The sequence below is a fragment of the Cervus elaphus genome, chromosome 16 (assembly GCF_910594005.1).
Source record: "Cervus elaphus chromosome 16, mCerEla1.1, whole genome shotgun sequence".
Classification (NCBI taxonomy): Eukaryota; Metazoa; Chordata; class Mammalia; order Artiodactyla; family Cervidae; genus Cervus; species Cervus elaphus.
Window position 1 is genome coordinate 11,851,728 of NC_057830.1, and position 27,678 is coordinate 11,879,405.

Consider the following 27,678-nt stretch of genomic DNA (forward strand, 5'->3'; position numbering starts at 1 on the left):
AAACCGTCAGGCCCCAGCAGGAGAAGAGTCCTTACTTGTCATCCTGGTCACCTCCACAGCCATCACCCGAAGAAATAGGCGTGGTTTGAGGTGACCTTTTCCGTTTCCCTCTGGACCCACTTCTCTGCAGCAGGGTGAATTCTACATTCAGCTTCTTGGAACCCACAACTACAGTAGTGTAAAATGGCGACATCCTGGAACACAAAGGATTTATAGATGTGTTGTGTGCTTATTTTGTTTACATGACTTGGCTTAAAACAGCAGTCACAGCAAGTCTGATCGTAGAGTACACTCCTCTTCAAGCCTCAGGACATGCTTGGTCAGGTAGAGACTGCTGACCCTGAGTCTGTTTGGTTTCTTCATCTCCCAAGATTTTTTAGGTAATAACAGTTTAGTGAAGCTTTTTTTTTTTTTTTCTCCTAATGCCTTTCATAATTGGAATTTCACGTTCTAATGCCTTATATTTTCTTTGGAGTGGCCATATAATCCCTTTCACACTAGTTAGAAGCTTTCTGTGTGACCCTCTTCATTCTCCACATATTTGGATTTCCCCATGATTTTTTCTGGACATTCAGGACAGCATCATTCAGGCTGATGGTTAGATGGTTAGAAGTCTAATTTAAAGTGTGCCTCACAGCTGTTTTTAGGTCTCCAGTTGGTTTTTAGGTCATATCTCAAGCAGAGGAACTTGTGGCTACTTTGTGGTTTTATTATCTTCTCACAGCTTATAAAAAGACTTCTTTTCCTTTTCATATTCTGCTGCATTTGAGATAAACAGCTTCAGTGATAATTTAAAAAGATACACTGTGTTACATTTGAAAACTCGTTCATAAAAGGAAAACCAGAGTTTGAATACCATTCACGTTAAAGTTAGGGAGGAGCCCCCTATTTTTGTTGTTTATTTGTTATCATGGTTACTGAATTATTGTGAATAGAGAAGAGTCATTTGATTCCCCTTGCTTCACATTCCTGATTTCATCCACAGGGTGATAGTGTTTGAAATGTTGCTCATAGCAGTCTGATATTAATGAACGAGGCCAGCCTTTCCTTATCTCTCAAAAGTGTATATGTGAATTCTCAGGAAAACCTACAGTCTTCCCATCTCCTTAGCCCAGCTGGGAATAACTCATTGTGCAGCACAATACTAGTTTCCTTTAGATTTCCCTCTATTTCCTACTGTTTTAAAAAGTTGTTGCCAGGAGGGACTTCACTGAAGAAAAGTGATGTTCTATTATAGCAAGAAAGGAAATGCGATGAAGTACCTCATTTTCCCCCCATCGTGAAGTAGAAGATACTAGGGTTGTATTCAACAGGTTTGATTTTTTTCACCCTTAAAACTTTGAGTAGGTTATATAAGTCTAGACTTAGGATATACGCTGATTTAAAAAAGACAAACAAACCTGTTAATCTCTGATTTAATTAGAAGTTGGTGAAGGAAAGGAGATTTCTCATTTGGCTGTTGAACTCTGAAAATAAACAAAACTTTCATATTTTGAATAATACATTGTGGGCCAAACAACATCTGGAAGAGATTATTCTCACTAGCTGGCAGAAGGAATTTCATAATCCATCGTCTTCAAAGAGCATGGTACCTTGTCACATTTTCCCTGTATCCTGGAAACAGAAGACATTCTTTGGACCACTTTGTGGGGTGTCTGCCCTTTCTTTGTTTTGCGTTGAATGTAAATGTGTCTTTCTAATTCTGTATAATATTTCTTTAGCTTTTGGAAATACAGCAAAACTTGGTGGGATGACTCTGCCTGCACTGTTTACTGTGGTCCAGACTTCTCGTTTTTCAAAAGACCTATTTGACTTTTGGCAGCATGCCTTTTATACTTTGCCGTTTGTCTGAGACATCCCTTCCTGTCTTCTCTAAAATCAGGCACATGTGTGTCTGGAATAGTCATGTAATTTGTAACAGTAACTTCTAACCAGATTTAAAAAAATGTTTTTTAATTCAGTTTCTTTTTGCGCATGCCTAGTTTTATGGTTAGTAGTGACACATGAATACGCTCTTTCAATTAAACACATTTTATTTTAGATCATGGGGCTTTTCCACCTCCTCCCCCGGCTCCTCCCTTCCTACTTCCTTCTCTCTCAAACTTACAGAAAAGTGGCAAGTGCAGTACAAAATTGCAAAGAACCTTTTATCTTGCCAAGTCCATTAGGAATGAATTACTGACATGATGTCCTAACATCCTTCAGTACTTTATAATGTATTTCTTAAAAACAAGGACATTCTTTCACATAGTCACAAAACAATCATTTGATTTTGGAAATTAACACAATTACTGTCAGCTAATTTTCAAATCCATTGAAGTTTTCCCCAGTTGTATAAGTTGTCTCCCCTTACCAGTGAAGGATCCAGTTCAGAATCTTGCATTGTATTATCTGGTCATGTCTCTTGTTAGTCTCCTTTTAGCATGGGACAGTTTCTTAGTTTCTTTTCTTTTATGACCTTGATCTTTTAAAGATTATAGGATGGTTATTTTGTGGAATGTTCCTCAATTTGGATTTGACCATCCACCCCCTTTTGTAAAAAATTAAACTCAGAGTTAGAAACTTTGGCAGGAATATCACAAAGTAATGCTGTGTTCTTCTCATTGCATCCTATCAGCTGGCACGCACTGCGGTGGTGTTTAGTCGCTAAGCTGTGTCGGATTCTTGGTGACCCCACAGACGAGCGCACCAGGCTTCCCTGCCCTTCACTGTCTCCCAGAGTTTGTTCAAACTCATATCCGTTGAAACTCCAGCACTTTGGCCACCTGATGAGAAGAGCTGACTCATTGGAAAAGACCCTGATGCTGGGAAAGATTGAGGGCAGGAGGAGAAGGGGACGACAGAGGATGAGATGGTTGGATGGCATCACCGACTCAATGGACATGGGTTTGGGTAGACTCTAGGAGTTGGTGATGGACAGGGAGGCCTGGTGTGCTGCGGTTCATGGGGTCGCAGAGTTGGACACGACTGAGCGACTGAACTGAACTGAATATCCTTTGAGTTGGTGATGCCATCCAACCATCTCTTCCTCTGCTGTCCCCTTCTCCTTTTGTCTTCAGTCTTTCCCAGCATCAGGGTCTTTTCTAATGAGTTGGCTCTTTGCATCAGGTGACCAAAGTATTGGAGCTTCAGCATCAGTCCTTCCAATGAATATTCAGGGTTGATTTCCTTTAGGATTGACTGGTTTGATCACTTTGCAGTCCAAGGGACTCTCAAGAGTCTTCTTTAGAACCACAGTTTGAAAGATCAGTTCTTTGGCACTCAGCCTTCTTTATAGTCCAACTCTCACATCCATGCATGGCTACTGGAAAAACCATAGCTTTGACTATATGGACCTTTATCACTAAAGTGATGTCTGTGCTTTTTAATATGCTGTCTAGGTTTATCACAGCTTTTCTTCCAAGGAGCAAGCATCTTTTAATTTCATGGCTGCAGTCACTGTCTGCAGTGATTTTGGTATTTATCCCAGTTTCTGGTGATGTTTACTTTGATCATTTGATAAAGGTAGTGTCTTCTAGATTTCTTCACTGTAAAGTTACTGTTTTTACTTTGTAAGCAATAAGAATTTTGTGGGAAAGTATTTGGGTCTATGTAAACTTCCTATTTCTTGTCAAGCTTTTATTAGTTGATTTGTATTATAATGAACTTATAAATTCCTATTTTATTCAAAGTGTTATAAATCTGATCTGACATTCATTCTGAAGCTCAAATATGTACATTTTAGGCCAGGAAGGAACCCTTCAATCTAATTTTTTTTTTTTAACATATCTTCATAATTCTTTGAGTGCTATCTGTCTTTCTGGCACAAGAACGTGTTCCAAATCATCATGTACTTCCCTGGCCCCCAGCCCTGGACTCAAGCATTTCTCCCAAGAGCCTGGCTCCTTTCAGTAGAGAATAGTATTTAGAGACCAAGATCTAAGTCCTGGCTTACTCATAGTTTTTGGGGTGTCGCTGCTCCAAGTCCTCTCACTTGTATGCACACACATGTTACACCTCACCACACATACTCTTAAACTTCTGTTTTTAGTTCTATAACTCTTGAAAACCATGACTCTGTACCTCTGTCCCCTCCTCTCCTGGAAGCTCTCTTACCTTTTAGGCTCTGACAGGTGATCTCAGCTGCCTTCCCAGGACATCCTCCTCACCTCATTTAGTCTCTGACACTGCATTGGTTTGCTCTTGCGTTGTTACTGATACATGTATACATTATAGTTGGTGCTCAGATTTTCTTATAATCCAGTGTTTTCCCTCCAAGTAAAATATTCTTTAAAAATTATATTTTGGAAATCTATAATGTGGCATTTTCCTTATTATTATAAGACATAGACTTTCTATTAATATTTTTATTGAGGACATATGTGAATTGCGCATATTTAAAATGTATAGTTTGATTTGTTTTGATGTGTGTAATACCCTTGAAATAATCATCACCATCAAAAGAATGAACAAACCTATCACCCCTCAAATTTTCTCCTTCCCTTTGAAGTCCTTCCTTCTGTTGTCTTACCCTCCCCTCCTGTTCTCCCAACTATTACTGGTCTGCTTTCGGTCACTATAGACTAGTTTTATTTTTCTATAGTTTTATATAACTGGAATCATACAGTAAATGCTGAATTTTGTTTGGATTCTTTCACTCAGTATAGTTATTTTGAGTTGATACATGCTATTATGTCTATGACTCGTTCATTTGTTTTAATTACTGAGTAGTAATTCCGTTGTATGGACATTATAGCAATTTGTTTATCTATTTCTGAATTGATATTTGAGCTGTTTCCAGTTTTTGTCTATTAAAGATAAAGCTACTATAAACATTTGTGCTCAAGTCTTTGTGTTGATATGCTTTCTTTACTCTTGAGTAAATACCTAGTGAGTGAAATGTCTAGATTAGACAGTAAGTGCATATTTAATTTTAAAAAATGGCCTAATCGTTTCCTAAATTGATCCTATCTTCTGTTCCCACAGCAGTGTGTGAGAGTTACAGTTGATTCATATTCTCAACCAACACTTGGTATGGTCAGTCTTTTTAATTTTGGTTTTTCTGTTAATATCTGGTGGCATTTTGTTGTGGTTTTAAGTTGGGTTTTCATACTTGCTCTTCTGTGCTTATTTGCTGTCTGTATATTATTTTCCATGAAATGTCTAGATCTTTTGCCTACTTTAAAAAGTGAGTGGTTTCTTCCTGAACTTTGAAATTTTAAAAATACATTTTGGATGCAAGTCTTCTATTAGATATGATTTCAAAGTTTTTTTAACCATGTTTGTGGCTTTTAAAATTTACTTAGTGTCCTTTGAAGAGCAGAAGAGCTTTTGATGAAGACTAGTGTTTCAGTCTGTTCTTTTATGGATCATACTTTTGATATCTTACCTAAGAAAACTTTGCATGACCCAACTCTATAGAGATTTTCTCTTTTGTTTTCCTCTAGCAGTTTTAGTTCTAAGTTTTACATTTAGGTCTATGATCCATTTAAATTGATTTTCATATGTGGTTTGAAATGTGAGTAAAAGTTGTTTTTTATGTTGTTTTGCATTCAGATATCCAGTTAGTTCAGTTCAGTCGCTTAGTTGTGTCTGACTCTTTGCAACTCCATGAACTGCAGAACACCAGGCCCCCTGTCCATCACCAAATCCTGGAGTCCACCCAAACCCATGTCCATTGAGTCGCTGATGCCATCCAACCAGCTCATCCTCTGTCGTCCCCTTCTCCTCCTGCCTTTAATCTTTCCCAGCATCAGGTCTTTTCCAATGAGTCAGTTCTTCTCATCAGGTGGCCAAAGTATTGGAGTTGCAGCTTCAAAATCAGTCCTACCAATGAATAGCCAGGACTGATCTCCTTTAGGATGGACTGGTTGGATCTCCTTGCAGTCCAGGGGACTCTCAAGAGTCTTCTCCAAACCACAGTTCCAAAAGCATCAATTCTTCAGTGCTCAGCTTTCTTTATAGTCCAACTCTCACATCCATACATGACCACTGGAAAAACTGTAGCCTTGACCAGACGTACCTTTGTTGGCAAAGTAATGTCTCTGCTTTTTAATATGCTGTCTAGGTTGGTCATAACTTTCCTTCCAAGGAGTAAGCATCTTTTAATTTCATGTCTGCAGTTACCATCTGTGGTGATTTTGGAACCTAGAAAAATAAAGTCAGCCACTGTTTCCACTGTTTCCCCTGTTTCCCCATCTATTTGCCATGAAGTGATGGGACCCCATACCATGATCTTAGTTTTCTGAATGCTGAACTTTAAGCAAACTTTTTGACTATCCAATTTCACTTTCATCAAGAGGCTCTTTAGTTCTTCTTCACTTTCTGCCATGAGGGTGGTGTCATCTGCATATCTGAGGTTATTGATATTTCTCCCAGCAATCTTGATTCCAGCTTCTGCTTCCTCCAGCCCAACGTTTCTCATGATGTACTCTGCATATAAGTTAAATAAGCAGGGTGACAATATACAGCCTTGACATACTCCTTTTCCTATTTGGAACCAGTCTGTTGTTCCATGTCCAGTTCTGACTATTGCTTCCTGACTGCATACAGGTTTCTCAAGAGGCAGGTCAGGTGGTCTGGTATGCCCATCTCTTTCAGAATTTTCCACAGTTTATTGTGATCCACACAATCAAAGGCTTTGGCATAGTCAATAAAGCAGAAATAGATGTTTTTCTGGAACTCTCTTGCTTTTTTGATGATCCAGAGGATGTTGGCAATTTGATCTCTGGTTCCTCTGCCTTTTCTAAAACCAGCTTGAACATCTGGAAGTTCACAGTTCACATATTGCTGAAGCCTGGTTTGGAGAATTTTGAGCATTACTTTACTAGTGTGTGAGATGAGTGCAATTGTGTGGTAGTTTGAGCATTCTTTGGGATTGCCTTTCTTTGGGATTGGAATGAAAACTGACCTTTTCCAGTCCTGTGGCAACTGCTGAGATATCCAGTAGTTTAGCAGAATTTATTGGAAAGGCTCTTCTTTCTCCACTGTGTCACCTATTTACCTTTGTGAAAACTTTCTTATGTAAGTATAGATCTACTTTCTGTTATATTTCGTTAATCTGTTTATCTTTTTTAGGCCCATACCACACTGTCTTTATTCTTTAAAAAAAAAATCTGTTAATTGGCTGCATTGAGTCTTACTTGCAGCATGCAGGATCTTCAGTTTTTCATGTGGGATCTTTTCTTGCAGCGCTCGGACTCTCCCGTTGTGACAGGCAGGCTCCGGAGTGTGCAGGCTTCGGTCGTTGTGTCTTGTGGGCTGTCTAGCTGTGTCACATGGGCTCCAGAGCTCACGGGCTCAGTGGTTGCAGCACGTAGGCTTAGCTGCAGAGCGCATGGGGTCTTAGTTCCTTTACCAGGGATGGAGCCCCCTCCCGCTGCACTGCAAGGCGGATTCTTAACCGCTGGACCACCTAGGAAGTCCCCATTCTATCTGTTTTCTTTATATCCTTTAATGTCTATGGGGTTAGTAGTAACCACCCCTCTTTTGGTTTCTGCCATTAGTTATTTGTGTTATCTTTTCCTCCTAACAACTGTATTGATATTCTCAAAGAAATAGCTTTTGGGTTTATTACTTTTACTAATGGGCTTCTCAGGTGGCCCAGTCTTAAAGAGTCTGCCTGCTGATGCAGGAGATGCAGGAGACGTGAGTTTGACCTGGGCTGGGAAGATCCTCTGGATTAGGAAATGGCAACCCACTCCAGTATTCTTGCCTGGAAAATTCCATGGACAGAGGAGCCTGGCAGGCTACAGTCCATGGGGTCACAAAGAGTCAGACGCAGTTGAGCACGCACACACACTATTATATTATTATCTGAATTATTCATTGTTTCCTCTTTTTCTGCTTGCTTTGGCGTTAATTAGATCATCTTTTTCTGGCTCCTGATGGTCATTTATGTCAGAGTTATTTCCTACTGCGAGTGTTTAATGCTATAATTTTCCTCTTAGGTACTGCTTTAGTGACACCCCGCAAGTACCGATGCTTTGTTTTTGTCTTCATTCAATTCAAAACATTCAGAATATTAATTCAGTTCAAAGCACTTTCAGATTTCCCCCTGCAGTTTCTTTATTGCATAAGGTATTTAAAGAGATGATAGTTGTTCAGCATGTGGTAATCTTCCAAAGATCTTTCTGTTACTGATTTTTAATTTAATTCAGTTATGGCCAGAGACCATACTTCGTATGACTTGAATCCTTTTAAATTTATTGAGACTTGTTTTATGGCCCAGGATAGGGTCTGTCTTGGTACCAGTTCATTTTGCACTTGAGGAAAATGTGTATTCTGCTGGTAATCAATAAAGTGTTCTAAAAATGTCAATCAGAATCAAGTTGATAATTATGTGAAGTTCTTGTTATCCTTATTGATTTTCTGTTTTACCAACTAATTATAGAGGGGTATTGAAATTTTGGCTATGATTTCAGATTTTCGTTGCTCTTATCATCAGTTTTTACTTCATATCATTGGAAGTTCCCTTATTATATGTATGTGTGTGTATGTTAGTTGCTCAGTCATGTTTGACTCTTTGCAACCACATGGACTGTAGCCTGCCAAGTTCCTCTGTCCATGGGATTCTCCAGGCAAGAATACTGGAGTGGATTGCCAGTTCCTTCTCCACTTTATTAGATGTATAGACTTTAATTATTGTTGTGTCATCTTGATGAATTGACCCCTTTTCAGTAGTAAATGGCTTTCTTTGTTCTTGATAAAAGATTTTGCTCTAAAATCTACTCTGCCAGATATTAGTATAGCACTCCAGTTTCATTTTTAGTGTCATCTTGAACAGATCTTTTTCCTTTTCCTATTAAACTACTTGTGTCTTCATATTTAAAGTATGGTTCATGTAGGAAATGTATCTTGTATGGAGTTAACTCTTGCTTTTTTATCCAGCCTGACAACTGCTGCCATTTCATTGGTGGTGTTTAGACCACTTCCTCTGAGTGTGTGTGTGTGTGTATTTTGTTATGGTTATATTTAAGTACATCATCTTGCTCATCTGATGATGATTGCTTATTTGTCCTGTTTATTCTTTGTTTCTCTCTCTTTTTTTTTTTTTTGCATTTGGTGATTTTTATAACTTTATTTCTTCTTTGGCATATTAGCTATAATTTCTTGTTTTATTTTTAGTGGTTGAGTTCAGCATTTGTAATAGGCTTTAAGTTATATTTATTTAATTAAATTAACTATATTAAATGATGTTTTTAAGTGACATTATCCCTCTTTATAGTATAAAAATCTTACAATATATTTTCTGCCTAACTTTTCTAAAATTTTATTTCTATAATAAATCCCATCATTATTACTTTTGTCAGGTATCTTTTTAGTAGCTTTATGGATATAATTCACATATAATTCAACTATTTAAGAAATACAGTTCAATGAGTTTTTTTTAAATATACTCAGTGTTGTGGAACTATTACCACAATGTTAGAAAATTTTCTCCATCCGCAAAGGAAACCCTGCATCTGTTACCAGTCATTCCCTATTTGTTGTTGTTCAGCTGCTAAGTCGTGTCCAACTCTTTGCAACCCCATGGGTTGCAGCATGCCAGACTCCCAGAGTTTGCTCAGATTCATGTCCATTGAGTCAGTGATGCTATCCAATTATCTCATCCTCTGCCACCCTCTTCTCCTTTTGCCTTTAATCTTTTCCAGCATCAGAGTTGGTTCTTCGCACCGGGTGAGTTGGCTCTTTGCACCAGGTGGCCAAAGTATTGGAGCTTCATCTTTAACATCAGTCCTTCAAGTGAATATTCAGGGCTGATTTCCTTTACGTTTCCTGGTTTGACCTCCTTGCAGTCCAAGGGACTTTCAAGAGTCTTCTCCAGCACCATGATTCAAAAGCATCATTCTGTATTTATCCTTTTCCAAACCTCTGGCAAACACCAATCTACTCTTCCATCTCAGAGATTTGCCTATCCTGAACATTTCATATAAACAGAGTCATAGTATTAGGTCTTGTATGACTGGCTTCTTTCACACAGCATAATGTTTTTTAAGGTTCATGCATGCTATGATAGCATTTATTATCATTTTTTCCCTTGAGCATTAATATTCTATTGTTTGGACATACAGTAAGTTCCCTACATATGAATGATTTCCATTTTGAGAGCATGTTCATAAGTCTGATTTGTAAGTCTAACAAAATTAGTCTAGTAACCCAACACAATTGACTATGTAATACTGTACTGTAATAAACTTATAACACTTTTCACACAAATAAAACATAAAAAAAAACAAAAAAGAAAACATTTTAAATCTTTCAGTGCAGTAGTACCTTGGGAAGTACAGAAGTACAGTAGTTCATGACAAACATGTGAAGTAACTTACATGATTGTACATGCGAATGAGTGCACGTTCTCATCTTTGAAAGTTCACAGCTTGAAGATTCATATGTAGGAGACTTACTGCAGGATATTTATTTTTTAGTCTGTTTATCAGTTGATAGACATTGGGTTGTTTTCATTTTTTTTTTTTACTATTATGAATAATGTTTCTAGGAACATTCTTCTATAAGCTTTTGTATTGATACATATTTTCACTTCCCTTGGGTATATACCTAGGACTGTACTTGCGTGGTAACACTGTTTAATGTTCTGAAGGACTACCAGGCTGTTTTCCACAGTGACTCTACCATTTTACACTGCCACCAGCAATGTTTGAGGGTTCTAATTTCTCCATATCCTCACCAGTTCTTGTTATTACCTGTTATTTTGATTATAGCTTTCCTGGTGAGTTTGAAGTGGTATCTCATTGTGAATTTGCTTTTTTTCCCCCCAATGGCTAATGCTGTTGAGTATCTTTTTATATACTTACCAGCCATTTATTTATTTCTTTTGGGGAATGTCTGTTCAGATTTTTTCTCCTTTTAAAATTGGCTTGTGTCTTTATTATCGAGTTGTAAAAGTTCTTTATATACTCTGTATACGAGTCCTTTATCAGATATGTTTTGTAGATACTTCTCTCATTTTGTGAGTTATTTTCAACTATAATTTAAAGAGACATATAAGAGAACTGTCTTTTATATTTATCCATTTAATTACTAGTTTTGGTGTTCTCTGTTTCTTTGTGAAAATTCATCTATCCTCGTGATATAAGTTTCCTCTGTCTGATGGAATTCCTTTCTAACATTTCTTATAGTCCATGATCTGCTTACAGTGAATCCTTTCATCTGTTTTGTTTTAAAATGTTTTTGCTTAATTCTCCTTTTTGAAAAACGTTTTCCATGGACAGAGACTTATATTGATAGAGTTATTTTTTTCAGTACTTTAAAGATGTTTATCACTGTCTCCTTGCTTGCCATATTTCTGGTGAAAAATCTGCTGTCCTCCTTATCCTAATTCCTCTCTGTGCCAGTCTTTTTTTATCTGGTGGCTTTAAAGATTTTCTTGTTATCATTATGTTTGATAAATTTGATTAAGTGTGCCTTTATGCATTTTCTTTGTCTTTTATGTTCATAATTTATTAAACTTGTTGAATATGTAAGTTTGTAGTTTTCATTCAAGTTTGGAACTTTTTGGCCTTTGTTTTTCAGATATCCTCCTCTTTCATTTAAAAGTGTTAGTCACTCAGTTATGTCCGACTCTTTGTGACCCCGTGGACTGTAGCCCAGCAGGCTCCTTTGTCCATGGAATTTCCCAGGCAAGAATACTGGAGGGGATTGCCATTTGCTTCTCTAGGGGATCTTCCTGACCTGGGGATCGAACCCAGGTCTGCCTCATTGCAGGCAGACTCGTTATCATCTGAGCCACCAGGGAAGCCCTCTCTCTGTCCTTTGGGAACTCCAATTACATGTATGGTGGTCTGCTTGAAATTTTCCCACAACTCACTGATGTTCTTTTAATTTTTCTTGCTCTCCCGTTTTTCTCTCAGTGTTTCATTTTGGATAGTGTCTATTTCCCTCACTTTGCTAATCCTTTCTTCTGCAATGCCAGATTTTTGTTAATCCCATGCACTATATTTCTCATTTTATGCATTGTATTTTTCATCTCTAAAAATTTGACTTTGGTCTCTTTAAAAATCTTTTATGTCTCTACTTTTTTTAACACGTGGAATATGGTTGTAAGAGCTGCTCTAATCTACTTATCTGTTAATTCTCACATCTATTTCAGTTTTGTTTCTGCTTCAGTTGTGAAACTATTTTCTCCTTATGTTGGTCATATTTTCCTACTTCGTTGCAGGACTAGTAATCACTGACTGGATGCCAGACTATGTGAATTTTACCTTGTTGGGTACTAGATATTTGTGTTCCCATAAATATTCTCAGGCTTTGTTCTGGGTCATAGTTAACTACTTGGAAAGAATTTCATCTTTTTAGGTCTTGCTTTTAAAATGTGTTAGGTGGGATCAACTCAGTGTTTAGTTCTAGGACTGATTATTCCTCACTACTGGGGCAAGATGTTTCTGAGTGCTCTAGCCAAGGTTCTGTGAATTATGAGGTTGTCCAGTCTTGTTAGTGGAAATGGAGACTGTTCTAATAGATAGCACTCCAGTCTCTTCACGGATCCCTGTGTGCTTTTCTGAGCTGTTCTCTGGTGAGTCCTCAAGGCAGCGGATGGAGGAGCTGCAGCTCTTCGGGGTTTTCTTTCTGATTCTCTTCTCTATGGTATTCTGTTCTGGTAGCTCTAGCTGCTTTGAGCTTCTTGGGTTCCCAGATATGCTTCTGTAACTCAGTAAGTTCTCTGGGTTCCACCTAGATTTCCACTGTATGGTTGCTGGATACTCTTGAGGCAGGAAGCCGGGTCAATCATGAAGTGAAAGTGAAAGTCGCTCAGTCATGTCTGACTCTTTGCAACTCCATGGACTACACAGTCCATGGAATTCTCCAGGCCAGAATACTGGAGTGGGTAGCCTTTCTCTTCTCCAGGGGATCTTCCCAACCCAGGGATAGAGCCCAGGCCTCCCGCATTGCAGGCAGATTCTTTACCAGCTGAGCCAACAGGGAAGCCCAAGAATACTGGAGTGGGTAGCCTATTGCTTCTCCAGCGGGTCTGCCCGATCCAGGAATCGAATTGGGGTCTCCTGCATTACAGATGGATTCTTTACCAACTGAGCTATCAGGGAAGTCTGGGTCAATCATAGTGCTTACCTGTTCTTTTCCCACTTTTGACATGTTCAGTATTTTGTATATTTTATTATTTTTCTAAGACAGGCAATCGTCTGGTCTGTTACTCTTATCTTAGCCCTGTATATTATTTTTCTGTAGAAAATCAAAGTATCCAAAGTATATAAATATATAATCTTACATGTAGATATGTTTCCGAGATGGGATAAATATATAGACACCTAATTTCAATATAATTTAATTTTTATTGGCTGTATAAATTGCATTGCATGGGAACATAGTTTTAAAAACTCAGTTGGCGAGCACTGTGTTATTATTTTCTGAAGTTTTCTAGTCTTATATGCTATTGTATTAAGCCCTCTGGTAGTAAAATCTTCCTCCTTAATGAACTCTTTCCACAGTACAAATTTGTAGTTGTAGAGTTATATAGTCTCTGATCCATTGTACTTTTTAGAATCGTGATGCAAACCACACAAACACATGCACTTATCCATATTATATTCCAAAAGGATTATGTAGTTTGTCAACACCAGAAAGAAATGTATCTATTTTCTTACACTGTGGGAAACACATCAGAAAACTATCTTCCAGGCATAACTTTTTTATGTTGAGGTGCAGCTGTAGTTTTAAAAATTTAAATTTATTTTATTGAAGTAAAGTTGATTTAGAATGTGTTAGTTCCTGCTGTCCAGCAAAGTGGTTCAGATATGTAGACACAGGTGTATTCTTTTTCATATTCTTTTCTATTATGGTTTATTACAGGATAGTGAATATAGTTCCCTGTGCTATAAACTAGTACCGTGTTGTTTATCCATTCTACATATAATAGTTTGCATCTGCTAACTCCAACCTCCCAATCCATCTTTTCCGCCTGCCCCTATTCCCCCCTGAGCAACCACAAATAATGAGGTACAGTTTTAAACCACTGTTCTTCAGTTCAGGCACTCAGAATTTGTTTTGACTTATTTTCTGAAAAGTACTTGAAATTTAAGCTACTGGAAACCTTAAGTAATGGAAGATGCCTCTGTCCACAGAATCCTTTGCTGTTATTCTGGGCTGAATGCTTTTCTTATCACAGCTGCAGACAGCCCAGGAAGCATTGCAGTTGTGGTGCTTGGGTTTCTTTTGTGCAGATCTGGTGAGCAGGATGGGCTCGCTGTATTCCTGCGTTTGAACACAGGAGCCCATTGCCATGTGGAAAGAATGGTAGACTTTTAGGGCAAGTGTAAGTCTGATTGAAAAGCTGGAAAAGCAAATGGAAAAACTGATCCTATCAGTTTTGTGAAAAAGGGAAGATTTAAGAGCATGAAATATTGTCTGCAGTGTGTAAACTGAGGACTTCCCTGGTGGCAAAGAACCTGCCTGCCAATGCAGGAGATGCAGGTTCCAGCCTTGGGTTGGGAAGATCCCCTGGAGAAGGAAATGGCATCCCACTCCAGTGTTCTTGCCTGGGACGGGGAGCCTGGCAGGCTATAGTCCATGGGGTCACAGAGAGACTCAGACACGAGTTAATGACTAAACAACAAAATGTAGTATTGTATGACTCAAAATGTGAAGAATGTTTTCCTTTTTCTTGTGATTTCCTGGAGTTTTTAATCTTAGTTCATCACAGTTATATGCATTTCAGTTGGACAGTTTCTTTTAATAGTTATAATAGCTGCATTTTTTGGTCAGCATTATTATCACAGATATTCCTTGTTTACGTGGATTGATAAGAAGCTCATGCTGAAGCTCTCTTGAGCACATTATTTTGATTCATCACCTGTATTATGTCATCTGTGGAAATTTCAGGGTGCAATATATCCTGATTACATTTAATACAAGTGCCTTGTTCTTGCTATTGCAGATAAATGATGCCAGGGCTGAATGTATAGTCTGAGTCATGCTGCATTTTTGACAAAATGAAATGTTGCTTCTATGTCTTGTCAACTGTTGTGGCTGAGTTGATGACTGTGTTCAGCCTAAATTTTTCCCTTTGTGATTTTGATTTTTTCCCCATTTTGTTTTTTCATGGGAATTCTTTTAACTCTTGAAGTTTATTTATTTAATAAACCTGCATTTCAGTTGTAGATCATGCACTTCATATTTTTCCTGGAATGAGCTCTTTCTTTTAATTGTCGTAACATATAAATGACATATAATTTACATTTTCAAGTTCAGTAGAGCTAAGTATATTTACCTTGTTGTGAAACAGGTCTTCAGAACTCTCTTTGTCTTACAAAACTGAATCTCTCTGCCTATTAAAAAACAACTCCTCTTCTCCCTCCCCAGCCCCTGGCAACCACCATTTTACAATACTGTCTCTATGAATTTGACTGCTCTAGGTACCTCATATAAGTAGAATCACAAAATATTTGTCTTTTTGTTACAAGCTTATTTCACTTAGCATAATGTCCTCAGGGTTCACCCATGTTGTAACATGTGCCAGAATTTCCTTCTTTAAGGCTGAATGATATTCCATTGTATGCTTTTAAAGTACTGCATTTTGTTTATCCATGTATTTGTCCATGGACACTTGAGTCGCTTTCACCTTTTTCTCTATTATTGTGAATAACTGCCATGGACATGGGTGTTCAGGTATCTCTTTGAGACCCTGCTTTCAATTATTTTGAGTGTATATACCCAGCAGTGGAATTGTGGGCTTAAAAAAATTCTATGTGTAATGTTTTAAGAACCTGCCATTCTGATTTCTATAGCAGCTGAACTATTTTGCATTCCCCTGAGCAATACATAAAGGTTCCAATTTCACCACAACCTTGCTTATTTTGTTAGCAACAATTCTAATTGATGTGAGGTGTTCTTATGCATTGTGGTTTTGATTTGCATTTCCCTAACAGTTTGTGCTGTTGACTGTCTTGTCAGGTGTTTTTTGACCATATGAATGTCTCTGTTTATTCAAGTTTATTCAAGAAATGTTTATTCAAGTCTTATTGTTTAGTTCAGTTGTTTGATTTTCTTCTTGTTGAGTTTCTTTATATATTCTGGATATCAATTGCTTTCTAGATATATGATTTACAAATATTTTATCTTGTTCCATGGATTGTCTTTTCATTCTCAATTATGTTTTTTTGCACAGAAGTTTTAAATTTTGATTTAGTGCATTTTATCTTTTTTCTTTGTGTTCTTTAAGCTTAAGAACTTAACGTCTTTTAGGAAAAACTTACTTTTATTGTTAAATAACTTATGTTCTATTTGTTCTTTCTGGGTGTACCAATTCTTCTTCTATTGAATCTGTATTTTCTATGCTCCAGAGCCATAATTTCTAATCATTCTAGTAACTATTATATTAAAGCATGTGTGATTTTTCTTAAACTTGTCTTCTGTGGCATCAACTTGGTCTTCTATAGTGGCACTTCTGCCTGTTGTAGTTTTAAATACACTTTTAGTTTCAACAGTTTTATTTTCTTTTTCCTTTTTTGTTTTTATTTTTTTAATCAGTGTTATAAAGAGTCAAATAAGCTATATGAGGATTTCTAAGAAAAAGGAGTTCTTTTCTCCCTTCCTGCCTTTCATCTTCCCCATAACTGCCATTTTCAGTTGGTTTAGCTGCTTCACTGGGTATTTGCATTGCATCACCAAGATTTACCTTGTGCTACGTCAGTGTCAGGTATTGATAGGCGTCCCTGTGGAAGATGTGTTGCACGCCTGCTCTCCTCCTGAACCTCTCCACCCTAATACATCAGGGTGTGTTTCTGATCATGTCAGTTTTCAGTATTAACGTTATTATGACCTTGTTAATATCATTCACAGCTGAGCCATCTAGAACTCCATGAATCCTTTTCTTCTTCTGTAGATTCTTCATTCTCTTTTAAATTTTCATTTTTCTTCTTGTGTGTGCTTACTTTTCTGTGTGCTGGTTATTCTGTTCTATATACTTAGGATTCTGTGTGGTCTTTCAATCCCAAACTATCAGTTCTAGAAATCTCTCAACATACTCAGACAGACAGTCTGTCCAGTCTACTTTGTCATCTCGCAATGTCCTTTCACAAGCAGGCCAGGAATTCCCTTTCTTTTTCTCCTGAATTGAACTTTTGTTCCCATATCTCACGCCTTCGTTTTGACTAGTTTCCTCCCTACTTTGCGAAGGACATCCTGCAATGAGACTGTAGATTGTAAATCACTTTCTTCATTGTCCATTGTCTTCCGGCTTCTAGGTTGCTGTTGAGATATGCAGACTTTTTGATTCCTAATCCTTTGTCCAGGAGCTCCCTCTATCACTTTCTGATCAGTTAATAGGAATTTTAAAAAAATCTTTTTGTTTTAAAAAAAATCATGATCATGTGCTTAAAGTGGGCATATTAAAATTGATAAAAGTCCTTCTACATTTCCAGTTACGGGTTTTTAAGTCTTCTATTTTGTTTGAATGGGCGCAGCATCTTCTTCCTGATGTTACTGTTGTTAAGATCTTCTCATCTGCTCAGATTCCAGAGAAGACTCTTCCAGTCTTAGCCTTTAGAGATAAGGCTGGTTTCAGATGCTTAAGATAAATAAATAGATAAATACTGAGCAAGAGTTAGTCATAAATACTGACACGACTGAGCGACTGAACTGAACTGAACTGAGCAAGACAAGCTATAGCCCTGACCTTCCTCTTGTTCATCTTGTTCACCCAGGTTTGAGGTTAAGAGTTTCTTGTCTAGTTTCTGCTGGACTAGAGAGTATAGAGCTCTCTGAAGAAAGATACATGAAATCTGAATTTTTTTCCTCCCTGATTTAACTGGCTCTATTTATGTGTAATACTTTTCTAAAATTTGAAGGATAAATGTATCATTCCTGGTTTCAGCATTGATGACTTCTTTCCTCCTTTGGTACTTTAAGTTCATCTACTTATTTGGGGAATGGAAGTTTTGAAATCTTTAGTCATGTAGGCCCCACCCAAAGCTGTGGTTTATCTTCTGCTTCACTAATACCATTTTCTGCTTTTTTATTCTGTTTTCTACTTTATTGACTGCCTTCATTCAGGTCCGAAATTCATAATTTTTTGGTTAATGTTGACTCATGTTTGATCTCATATTTTCCTAAAGTTACCTTTTATGTTGTATACCTATTTCTTAAGTAAATATTTGCTCTGACTCTAGAGTCTTCCTTCTCTTGAGCTGCACAATATTTTTCATTTGTCTGGTGGATATGAATTTTTCTGTGTCTTATCCTTAGAGAGGGAAGTCTGTGTATATTCAGTTTCAGGTATTGCCCTGTATTCTTTTATGGGGCTGAAATGAGTCATTATTTGACTTAAGTCCAGATGAAGGAAAAAGGTTAGATTTATAGTAGATAAATTTGCCAGGTTAGAAATTCATCTTCCTATGAGGCCTAGGAAAAGAGCCAGCCAGCATCAGCTCCAGAAGTAATCAAAGGGAATAGTTGCCTCAGAACCAGAGACTTTTTTTTAAAGGTATTTGGTGTTACACTCAGTAATTAGAAAGATCATTGTCACTTGGCATGCCTGCCCGTATCAGAAGCCAGTTGGTAGTGCTTTCTTCCCACATATTTTCTGGGCCAGTCATTATGGCCACATGTAAATTAGAAGTAAATACAGCCACAGATTACTTGCTCAGTTGGAGCCAGGAACCCCTTTTAAGGAGCTGGATGTATTTTAAATGTACTCCAGCACTCCCTGGCTTAGTGCACTCCTGCCCTCATCCCTCTTAGCAGGGAACATCATTGCGAGTCTATTGGGGTCTCATTTACTTATTTTCTGTCCATGTAATTATAGTTTCACATGAAAGCATGTTGAGCTTTAAATGTTCTCCAACCTTCCATGTTGATTCTTGCCAGTAGATATTTCTGAAAGTCTGAGCAATAGGTAGGATCCATCTGTGGCTTCTAGGATTGAGTCAGGATATTTCCTTTTCTTATATTCAGTTGGTTATTTTCTGTTAATCTAGCACAGAACCATGAGCCTATGTGGCTTTCTTACTTGTAAATTGTATTTTATCTAAATATTTTTTTTAATTGAAATATAGTTGATTTACAATGTTTCAGTTTCAGGTGTACAACAAAGTGATTCAGTTAGACTTACATACATATCTATTTTTTTTTTCAGATTCTTTTCCCTTGTGAGTTATTTCAAAATATTGAGTATAGTTCCCTGTGCCATATAGTAGGTCCTTGTTGACTATATAGTGTGTGTGTGTGTGAATTTTGAGCTGTGGGGAGGGATTTTGAGGTGATTCATAGCCAATGACTGTAAAATGGATGAATAGGCATGTCAATCGGTGACAAAGCTCATGTTCTGCTAGTAGCATTAGGTGTGGTTTTGTGGTTTTGAGAAGGATGATAGAGATTACAAGTCATGCCTAGAATGGAAAATGGGGACAACTAGGGAGGAAGAGAAGGGAAAATAGTGATGGCCAAGGGTACCTGGGGTTGATGGAGCCAACTCACACTGCTTGATGGTTTCCTGTTATCGAGAACTCAAAGAAAATAGAGGGTTAGGCTGAGGGCTGGTTATAAGAACTTCAAGACAGATATCTAAGTACTTGGAAGAGTTCAAAGAGGGATGAGTTTTTTAAAAAAATCCTGTGCAGCTCTGTAGCTGTCAGTCTGGGGCTCTGATATATCAAAGTAATCTAGCCTGCTTGGCCAGAGACTGAATGGCATCATTACTTAGGAGATTGTCTTTGATGTCATCACATCTCTTCCCCATGGTTTGTGCAGTTTTGTAAGTAAGTTGAGCAGTACATAGGTTCCATGAATGTAATTTTCAGACGTTGCTTCCCAAAAGAGCTATTTTATACTCTTTGAGGTAGTATTGCCCTGCTCTTACATTTTCAGAGTTAAGTAACCATACCCCATCTTATTTATAAAGGGCTTCTCATAGTGTAAGAACAGGTTCAACATACACTTTCATGAATCTTCTAGTGATCCACACTGAAGTAAAGTGACGTGAAGTCGCTCAGTCGTGTCTGACTCTTTGCGACCCCACGGACTGTAGCCTACCAGGATCCTCAGTCCATGGGATTTTCCAGGCAAGAATACTGGAGTGGGTTGCCATTTCCTACTATCCCAGAAATAAAAATCTCTTTGTGTGAAAAAAGGAAAGGTTCAACAAAAAATGTCTAAACTTGATATTCTTCTTGATGTTCTTCTTCAAAAAGGAAACTAACAATCTGTATTGTCCACTGTGTAGCTCAGGGACGTGTCACATAAATCAAAACTAGGGGTACATCATTAACATTTATGTGGATGAGAGCAGGGTTTGGGGAAATAGGTACTTTGCAGGACATGTGACTTGCATCTTACTTCCTTCAGAACTTTCTGAAATGTTTGTTTAGAAAATCTCCAAGCTCTTTCTCTTGGTTAATTTTCATTCACGTGGAAGGTTCATCAATGGAAAGGCCCTGTGGTGGGTCCCCATTCAGGTCTCAGCTCTGTTATTTCCTGGCCTCATGACTGGGAATGACACATAAACCCTTCAAAGCCTTAAGTTTCTTATCTGTGAAATGAGTTGACAATATCTACCTCAAATTGTACGTGAAATGACTGCACCCACGCTCAGCATCTAGTAGGTGTTCATTAAATCCCAGTCTCCTACCCTTTCCCCTTTTGCTACCAGCAGTGATGCCATATGGCATTTGTTACACCCATTTCTTTATCCTTTTTCGGACTGTAAGCTGGGTACCAGCATTCACATTTTGGGCAACTCTTTGTACCTGAATATGGAAAATATTTTAAGGTTATATTGCTTAATGATGTAACTCAGCAAAAATGATATTGGACCCACATGAATATTTAAGAATAGAATCTCACTTGCCTTCCATATTTCTTTTCGGTTATTATGCTGTTCATATATTCATAGAACAAGATGGTGTGAACTGTAAATATGTGAGAAGGAAAAAAGGGGGAAGAAGTAAGGGTGGCACAAAATGATGCCAGGAATAAGTTCAGTACAGAACAGTGCATCATGGGGCCCTATAACTTTCCCAGGGTAGGGTTGGCTTTCCGACAGCCCTCACAGAAGAGGAGAGGCACTCTGTGGATGTGTGCCTTCCTCCTGGGCTATTTATTTAACTTCACAGTGTGATGAACAGCAGATCTTTCCCCCCTAAAACTGGGATTGAAGAGAACTTCACTGTTGCCTCAGGGTAGCTGTGGAATTTTGTGTGGATCGTTAGACCAAAACGTCTTGGCAGCTTTACTTATTTGTTAATTAAAAAATAGTCACTGACAGAACATTAGGAGAAGAAAATAGAAAGGTGCCACAATTCTCAACAATGAAAACCTAAAGTGTTTAAAACCGTAGTATGAAGGATAATACCCGAAGACAGGATAACAATCAGAATAGCGGTTTCAAAGAAGTTGCTGCCAAACCTAGGTTGTTTCTTAGGAAACAGTTCTTCTGAGGTTATGTGACTTGCCCAGCGTCATCCAGCTAATAGAGAATAGTGCCAGAGGATTTGCAGAGACTTGGCTTAGATATCCAACTCCACCGTTACTAACTGCTCAAGATTACTGACTTGGATTTTGTGATCCTGGTTCGTGACTTTTACTGTTATGAAGAGTATCATTTCCCATAGTATGAAAGTGTTCTGGTGTCATTGCATGCTGGGGAAACCAGAAAGTGTATTTACAGACAAATGCTGCCTTTTTGAGGCAGGGGTCAGCTCAGTTTTATTCATTATGCCCTTAGTTCACTATGGATGCTCCATAAATACATTTTGAGTAAGAGAAAGGATATTGTTAGGTGGTATGAAAGCAACCTAAAAGTGAAAAATTGACTTAAAATGAAAGTATTTTCTTAAAGTTTTTTTTAAATTAATTGAAGGATAATTGCTTTACAGAATTTTGTTGTTTTCTGTCACACCTCAACATGAATCAGCCATAGATACACATACATTCCCTCCCTTTTCACCCTCCCTCCCATCTTAAGGTCTTAAAATGAAAATTTGTCCCCCTCTGTACTAGATTGAGATGTGGAAATAAGTCACATCCATCTAGCATCCTCTAAGAATGTTGAGAGGAACTGAGAAATGGACTCTTCCTCACACCTGTGGAAGTTTGATTTACGAAGCCCCCTCCCCCACTGCCCATCCAAGTACTTATTCTTGTGACCGACTCCTTTAACTTTGGGGTATCTTGCCTTTCTTTAATTCTGAAAGTGGTAACAAGTTCCCTAAGGAAATGTAGACATGGAACACATTCACTGAAATCTCATCTGGGACTGGGACTTGGTGCTCTAGGACTGATTCTCCATGAACAAAAAGTATGATTGCACTCATCTCTCTTCATCCGCCCTCAGGTTTTCAACTGGGTGGGTCTCTAAGACACTTGATACTTGTTATTTTATTTGTTCTTTGCCTGTATACCGAAGGCTCTTAATTGTGAGTTACTCAGTTTCTTATTTAAGGATAAGATGGCCCTTCGCCCTTCCTACTCTCCCCATCTTCACAACTTGAAATCACCTGCCGCAGACATCTGGCTCGCATGCCAAGTTGGCGTTAGATTCATGAAAACATATCCGCTGACCCTGGTTCAGAGGTCCTGGCACTGAGACGTTAGCTGCTCTGTAAGACGTTCCTCCCTGGGTTCCTCTTTGCGTTCAGCTGGTAGCTGGCTTTTGAGATGGGGTTTTTGTTTGTTTCGCTGCCCGTGGCCACAGGTGCTTCACTCCCGCGTGCTGGGCCTCTGAGGCTAACGTGGATTTTCCTGCCCTTTTCCAGGTCCACGGTTGCTCCTAGCATGACCACAGTCTGATCAGCAGCCAGGAGCATCTGACCCCCGTGTTGTGCGCCTCAGGGCTGGGGCCTGCTCACCGCCCACGCCGCCAGCGCTGCCATGGCTGCTGCCTTTACGTCCAGCCCTGTCGCTTCACAGCCCCAGGTACGTGATTCAGACACGCATAGGTCTGGGCTAATCATAGTTTTGTGGACTGTTTCAGCTGAGTTTCAGAACCTGTGTTTGGCTCCGGAGATCACGCGTGTCTCCTCTGAGTTCTCGTTTGGTGGGGATTGGGATGAGTGTTTTGTGAGGGAGGTGCTTGTTTTCGGCACCTAGGATGCCTGGCTGCTACTGGAGGCATCCAACTCCAAATCAAGACAGTCAGTAGCAAATCCCCCTGTTGGCTTTTTTAGGGTTTATCTCAGAACTGGTCTCATCTTGTATATAACAAGTTTTCTGAGTGTTGTCTTGGTGTCCTCCTCCTCTAATGATGATTATTTTACCTTGACCTGTTCTAGTAACTTTGAGAAGAAAATGCAATTCCAGAAACTTCTGAACCACAGTAATGTGAGTTACTTTTACTGTCCAGAGAAGAACAGTCACACAACAGGAACATTGTTTTCACTGTTCTACAATCTGATCTGCTGAAATACTGACTGAACCCTTTCAGTTTCAGGAGGCAGCCTGGCACAGTGAAACAGACTTTGGAGTCATTAGACATGGGTTCACATCTCGATTATTGGATAAAGGGCCTTAGTCATGCTGACCTCACTCAACTTCCATGTCTTCTCATGTAGTCATCCCTCAGAGCGTGGTTATAGGGATTAAAGGAGAGGATCTATGCAAAGTGCACATCAACAAGTGTGATTACCCATATGCTCTTCTTGCACTGTCTTCTCCTCCTGTTATTTTTTGGCTGCACCGCACACATGTGGGATCTTAGTTTCCTGACCAAGAATCGAATCTGTTTCCCCTGCATTAGAAGCATGAAATTTTAATCACTGGACCACCAGGGAAGTCTCTTCTCTTCCTTTTAGACTGTGACCTCCAATCACATTCATGAGAATCACTTTTAGGGCCAAGGTTGAAGAAAAAACCATGCTTTTGAGAAAAAGTCATATTGATTGAAATTTGAATCTTTATGATAAAAAATACTTTTCTACACTTTTTTTTCTTTGTATCATTTTGCAGGCTACTAAATTTTGTATATATTTCTTTATTTAATTGAGTATAAATTTTATGATATGGAGCCTTCATAAGGAAATGAAGATCTGAAGAAACAAAACTATGCTGGGGTATTTTTTTTTTTTGGTCTGATTTCTAGAAGAATTTTTTATAAAATTTAAATATAGTAGATTTACATGTTGTATTAGTTTCAATTGTACATCCAAGTGATTCAGATATGTGTGTGTATATATATATATATATATATATATATATATAATCTTTTTTCATATTCCTTTCCCTTATACCTTATTACAAAATATTGAGTGTAGTTGCTTGTGCTATAGAGTAGGCCCCTGTTGTGTATATTTTAGGTAGGGGTGTGTGTGTCTGTGTGTGTGTGCAAAGAAAAGGAGGGAGGGAGAAAGAAGAAAAAGGGGCTCTTCTATTTTATTTACTGTAAATGTTTTTCTTCTTCTCTGAAAGACTTGGGATTTTATCACATGGGTGTAGTCATTGCTGTTTCTGGGCATTATAAAGTTTGTAGTGTCATTTTCCAGAATGCTTAGCATTATCACCATCATGTGTATTTCCCTTTCTGGTAAACGGATCATTGCCTTTTCAACACTTAATTTACTTTGGGTGTTTGATTTCCATTCCCCTCAATAGTGTTCTTGGTACCCGAGAGATGTGGTAAGTGGGTGAAAAGATTTAGTGCCTGTTACCTAAGGTCACCATTTCAAAGTCCACTGGAGTTGTTCCCTTGCAGTGACTATTCTTGGCCTTTGTGGAGTAAGTTAGGCCCCGGCACAGGTTTCCTGGAGGACACTTCAGCACCCTAGTCTTGCTGCTCTCCTTTGTCAGCGTTTCCAACAGCATCATCTTACCTACACATCTTTGCTCTCACACAAGCTACTATCAGCCGGTGAGTGATATAAATATTTTTAAATGACTCATTTAATGAAAATGTTTAGCACCCATCCTATGTAGAAAGAGGTCATATTTAACATAAACACTTGAGGAAATGTGTATTCTTGTAAAGTCTCTGTGGGGAAGTAAATTGGTCCAGTCACTCTGGAAGGTAATTTGACAGCATCTGTTAAAATTATAGACCTTCATACATCCTCTGTTCCCGTCTAGATACTTATGTTAGAAAAACACAATTCCAAGGATATGTGCAGGGAGATATTCACTGAAGCGTTAGTTGAAGACCAAGCAGTAGAAAAGTTTCTAATATTCAATAGTAGAAGGACTTAATAAAGTCAGTCATGTTGATATGATTTAAATACAGCAATTAAATGAGGATATCTGTCTATCTCAGAACAGCTCTGTCTCCTCAAGATATCCAATGGAGGGAAAAGAAAGCAAGATGCGGAATAATACTTACAGAAAAATGTAATTAAAACTGTAAAACAAGACCATATGTTCTTAGGGATAAACATATGGTACATTAATATAAATGCATATAATGAAAAGTCTGTAGTACACATTGTCCACAGGAACAAAATTGCCCCCAAGAGGGCAAAAAATGGATCTTGGGAGATGAGAAATCCCTCCAGAGCTTAACCCTGCCTGATGAAAACCTATTCCTAAGTACTTAATTTCTCCTTAGGGAGAACTTGAATTTAATTAAAATTTCTTCCTTGAGAGTCACCAATAGAAAAAAAAAAAAAAAGGAAACGCTGGTCTAGAAGGATGCACAAGACTCTGCAGTCACACTGCCTCAATTCAAATCCTGGTTCCAACATTTACTAACTGAGCCCATGGTGGGAGGGGAGAAAAAGTATTCACTCTGTCAGTGCCTCCATTTTGTCATCTGGAAAATGAGCATCATCATGAACAAGCCAAATTCGCAGGGTGGTTTTAAGGTGGAAATGAGGTCATGTGTGTAGAATTTAGAAGAGTATTTAATATATTTCTCGGTACATCTCAGTAGTGTTCGGCAAGCACTGTGGCAGGCCTGGGGATGCAAGATAAAGATACAGCCTTTGCCCTGTCAGAGTTTAGAAATATACTGGGAAATACCCAGATAAGGGAACAAAAAATTAGAGTGCTGTGTCTCAAATGCTATAATATGGGAAGTAAGGGTGCTCTTCGGGGTAAAGTGGAGTGATGTGTAGGGTTAGGGAAGACGTCTCAAAGGAAGACTACCAGCTTACGAATGAGTGTAAGTTATTCTGGTAAGGGAGAGGACATAGCCTGTGTGAATGTCAGGTGCCAAAGGTGGGAGAGCTCACAGCTTTTGGTCATAGTAGAGTGGGGTGTGAAGTTGTGAGCAGTGATGTCTGGAGCCAGCTGTACCAGCTCACAAGATCTGACTTTTCATGAAAATTTCAAAGGAATTTCATAAGCTGATTGACTTCATGTTTGTGGCTTGAAATCAGCCAGGGTGGAATATTTACACCATGGAAATTGGCAAACACAGGCCCTGGTACCTAACAGCCCATTGTTAAGTACCGATCAGCATACTTCAGGTTGTAGAAAAGGTAGGTGGGTTAGGTTACAGAGTTAGAGAAGATTTTGCAGGGCCTTGGAAGCCACGTGAAGATTTTTAACATTAATCTCAAGGAAACTTATGTAGCTCATGAGTCTTAGACCTGGGTTCAAACCTTACTTTTGACAATTGTGCTGAACCAATTTATTAATGAATCATAACCAGGGAAGTGAGTCCCATGATTCTCACCATATGTTGGGAACAGTCACAGCCTCTGATAGTTGGGGGAACTCAAGCCCCTTGGAAGGAGTCAGCTGTAAGCTGAGGTGTTAGGTCACAGAGAGAGGCAGCTTACCCTTCTGCAGGGATGCAGATCAGCGGGTCACTTGGTTCCCAGGATCCTCTCATCCATGATGAACCTCATGATTGTATGTCAGCCCTTCCCATGTCATTTGTGCAGTCAGCTTTTAATCCAAGGCTGATTTGCCCTTGCCCCCGAGCTTGTATTCATGTATTCTCTATTACCAAGTTTTCCCCAGGTTCAGAGAAGGTAAAAGCAATTTAAATACAGATCTCCTTAGGCAAGGCGTAATAAGCCATTCACTCAATCAGCTTTGCCTGGTATTGTCTGGCACATCAACTCGAATTCTTTCAGGGTGAATTCAGGGACCTGTGCAGAGATAAACCCACATTCAAGTGTGAAAGGCCTGACAGTCCTTTCTTAAGACAAAAACAATTGAAAAGAAAAAAAAAAGCTTTCAGTTTTGTTACTCTCTATTCACTTGGTAACAAAGAGCATTTTTCTAATCAAGGCTGCCTAATACTAGATATAAACTAATTAATATGAGCAAGATAGCTGGTGATTGTTTCCAACAATAATAGGGAAGAAAGCTTTCATTGTCACTCATGCTGGAATTGCTGTTTAGTCAGTGAAAGATACGCCTGGTGCTTTGAAGTGGGACAAGTTTGTATTCCTGCTTGACTCCTGCCCAGACTGTAAGATGGATTTTTGTTTGCTCAGGCTGAGAAAGACAGCACCTTGTTCTGAAGCTGGATGGATCCCGAGGCGAAACCGGACTAGCAGCAGCAGGCAGACTCTGTGCGTAGCTGCTTTATGTTGAATAGTTCAGCTAGTTCAGAATAAAGAACTGAAGGAAGCTCTGGAGATGTCTGCAGACAGGAGCATGCTCATGCTTTGGTTAAATTAATGAACGCGCTCCTACCCTGCAGGGATGGGAGGAGGGAGGTGATAGAGGTAGAATGGGTAAGCAAAAAGCTTGCCACTCTTAATGACCGTTTTCTGTATCTAGAACTCTATTAGCAGAACTTTAATGGTGGTTCATCTCTTTACTGTGGGTGGAGTATGGATTAAAAGCTTTATT

General features: G+C 38.7%; 1 protein-coding gene across 2 annotated transcripts in view; it reads left to right on the plus strand.

Annotated features, from left to right (window-relative positions):
* The window catches only part of LPAR1 (lysophosphatidic acid receptor 1), a 153,301-nt gene that overhangs the window by 46,838 nt on the left and 78,785 nt on the right, over positions 1 to 27,678 (plus strand). For both annotated transcript variants that reach the window (XM_043927938.1, XM_043927939.1), the window contains exon 2: positions 22,701 to 22,860. In XM_043927938.1, the coding sequence (XP_043783873.1) occupies positions 22,816 to 22,860 (45 nt within the window). In that variant the 5' untranslated portion in view covers positions 22,701 to 22,815. The remainder of the gene's footprint in view (positions 1 to 22,700; positions 22,861 to 27,678) is intronic.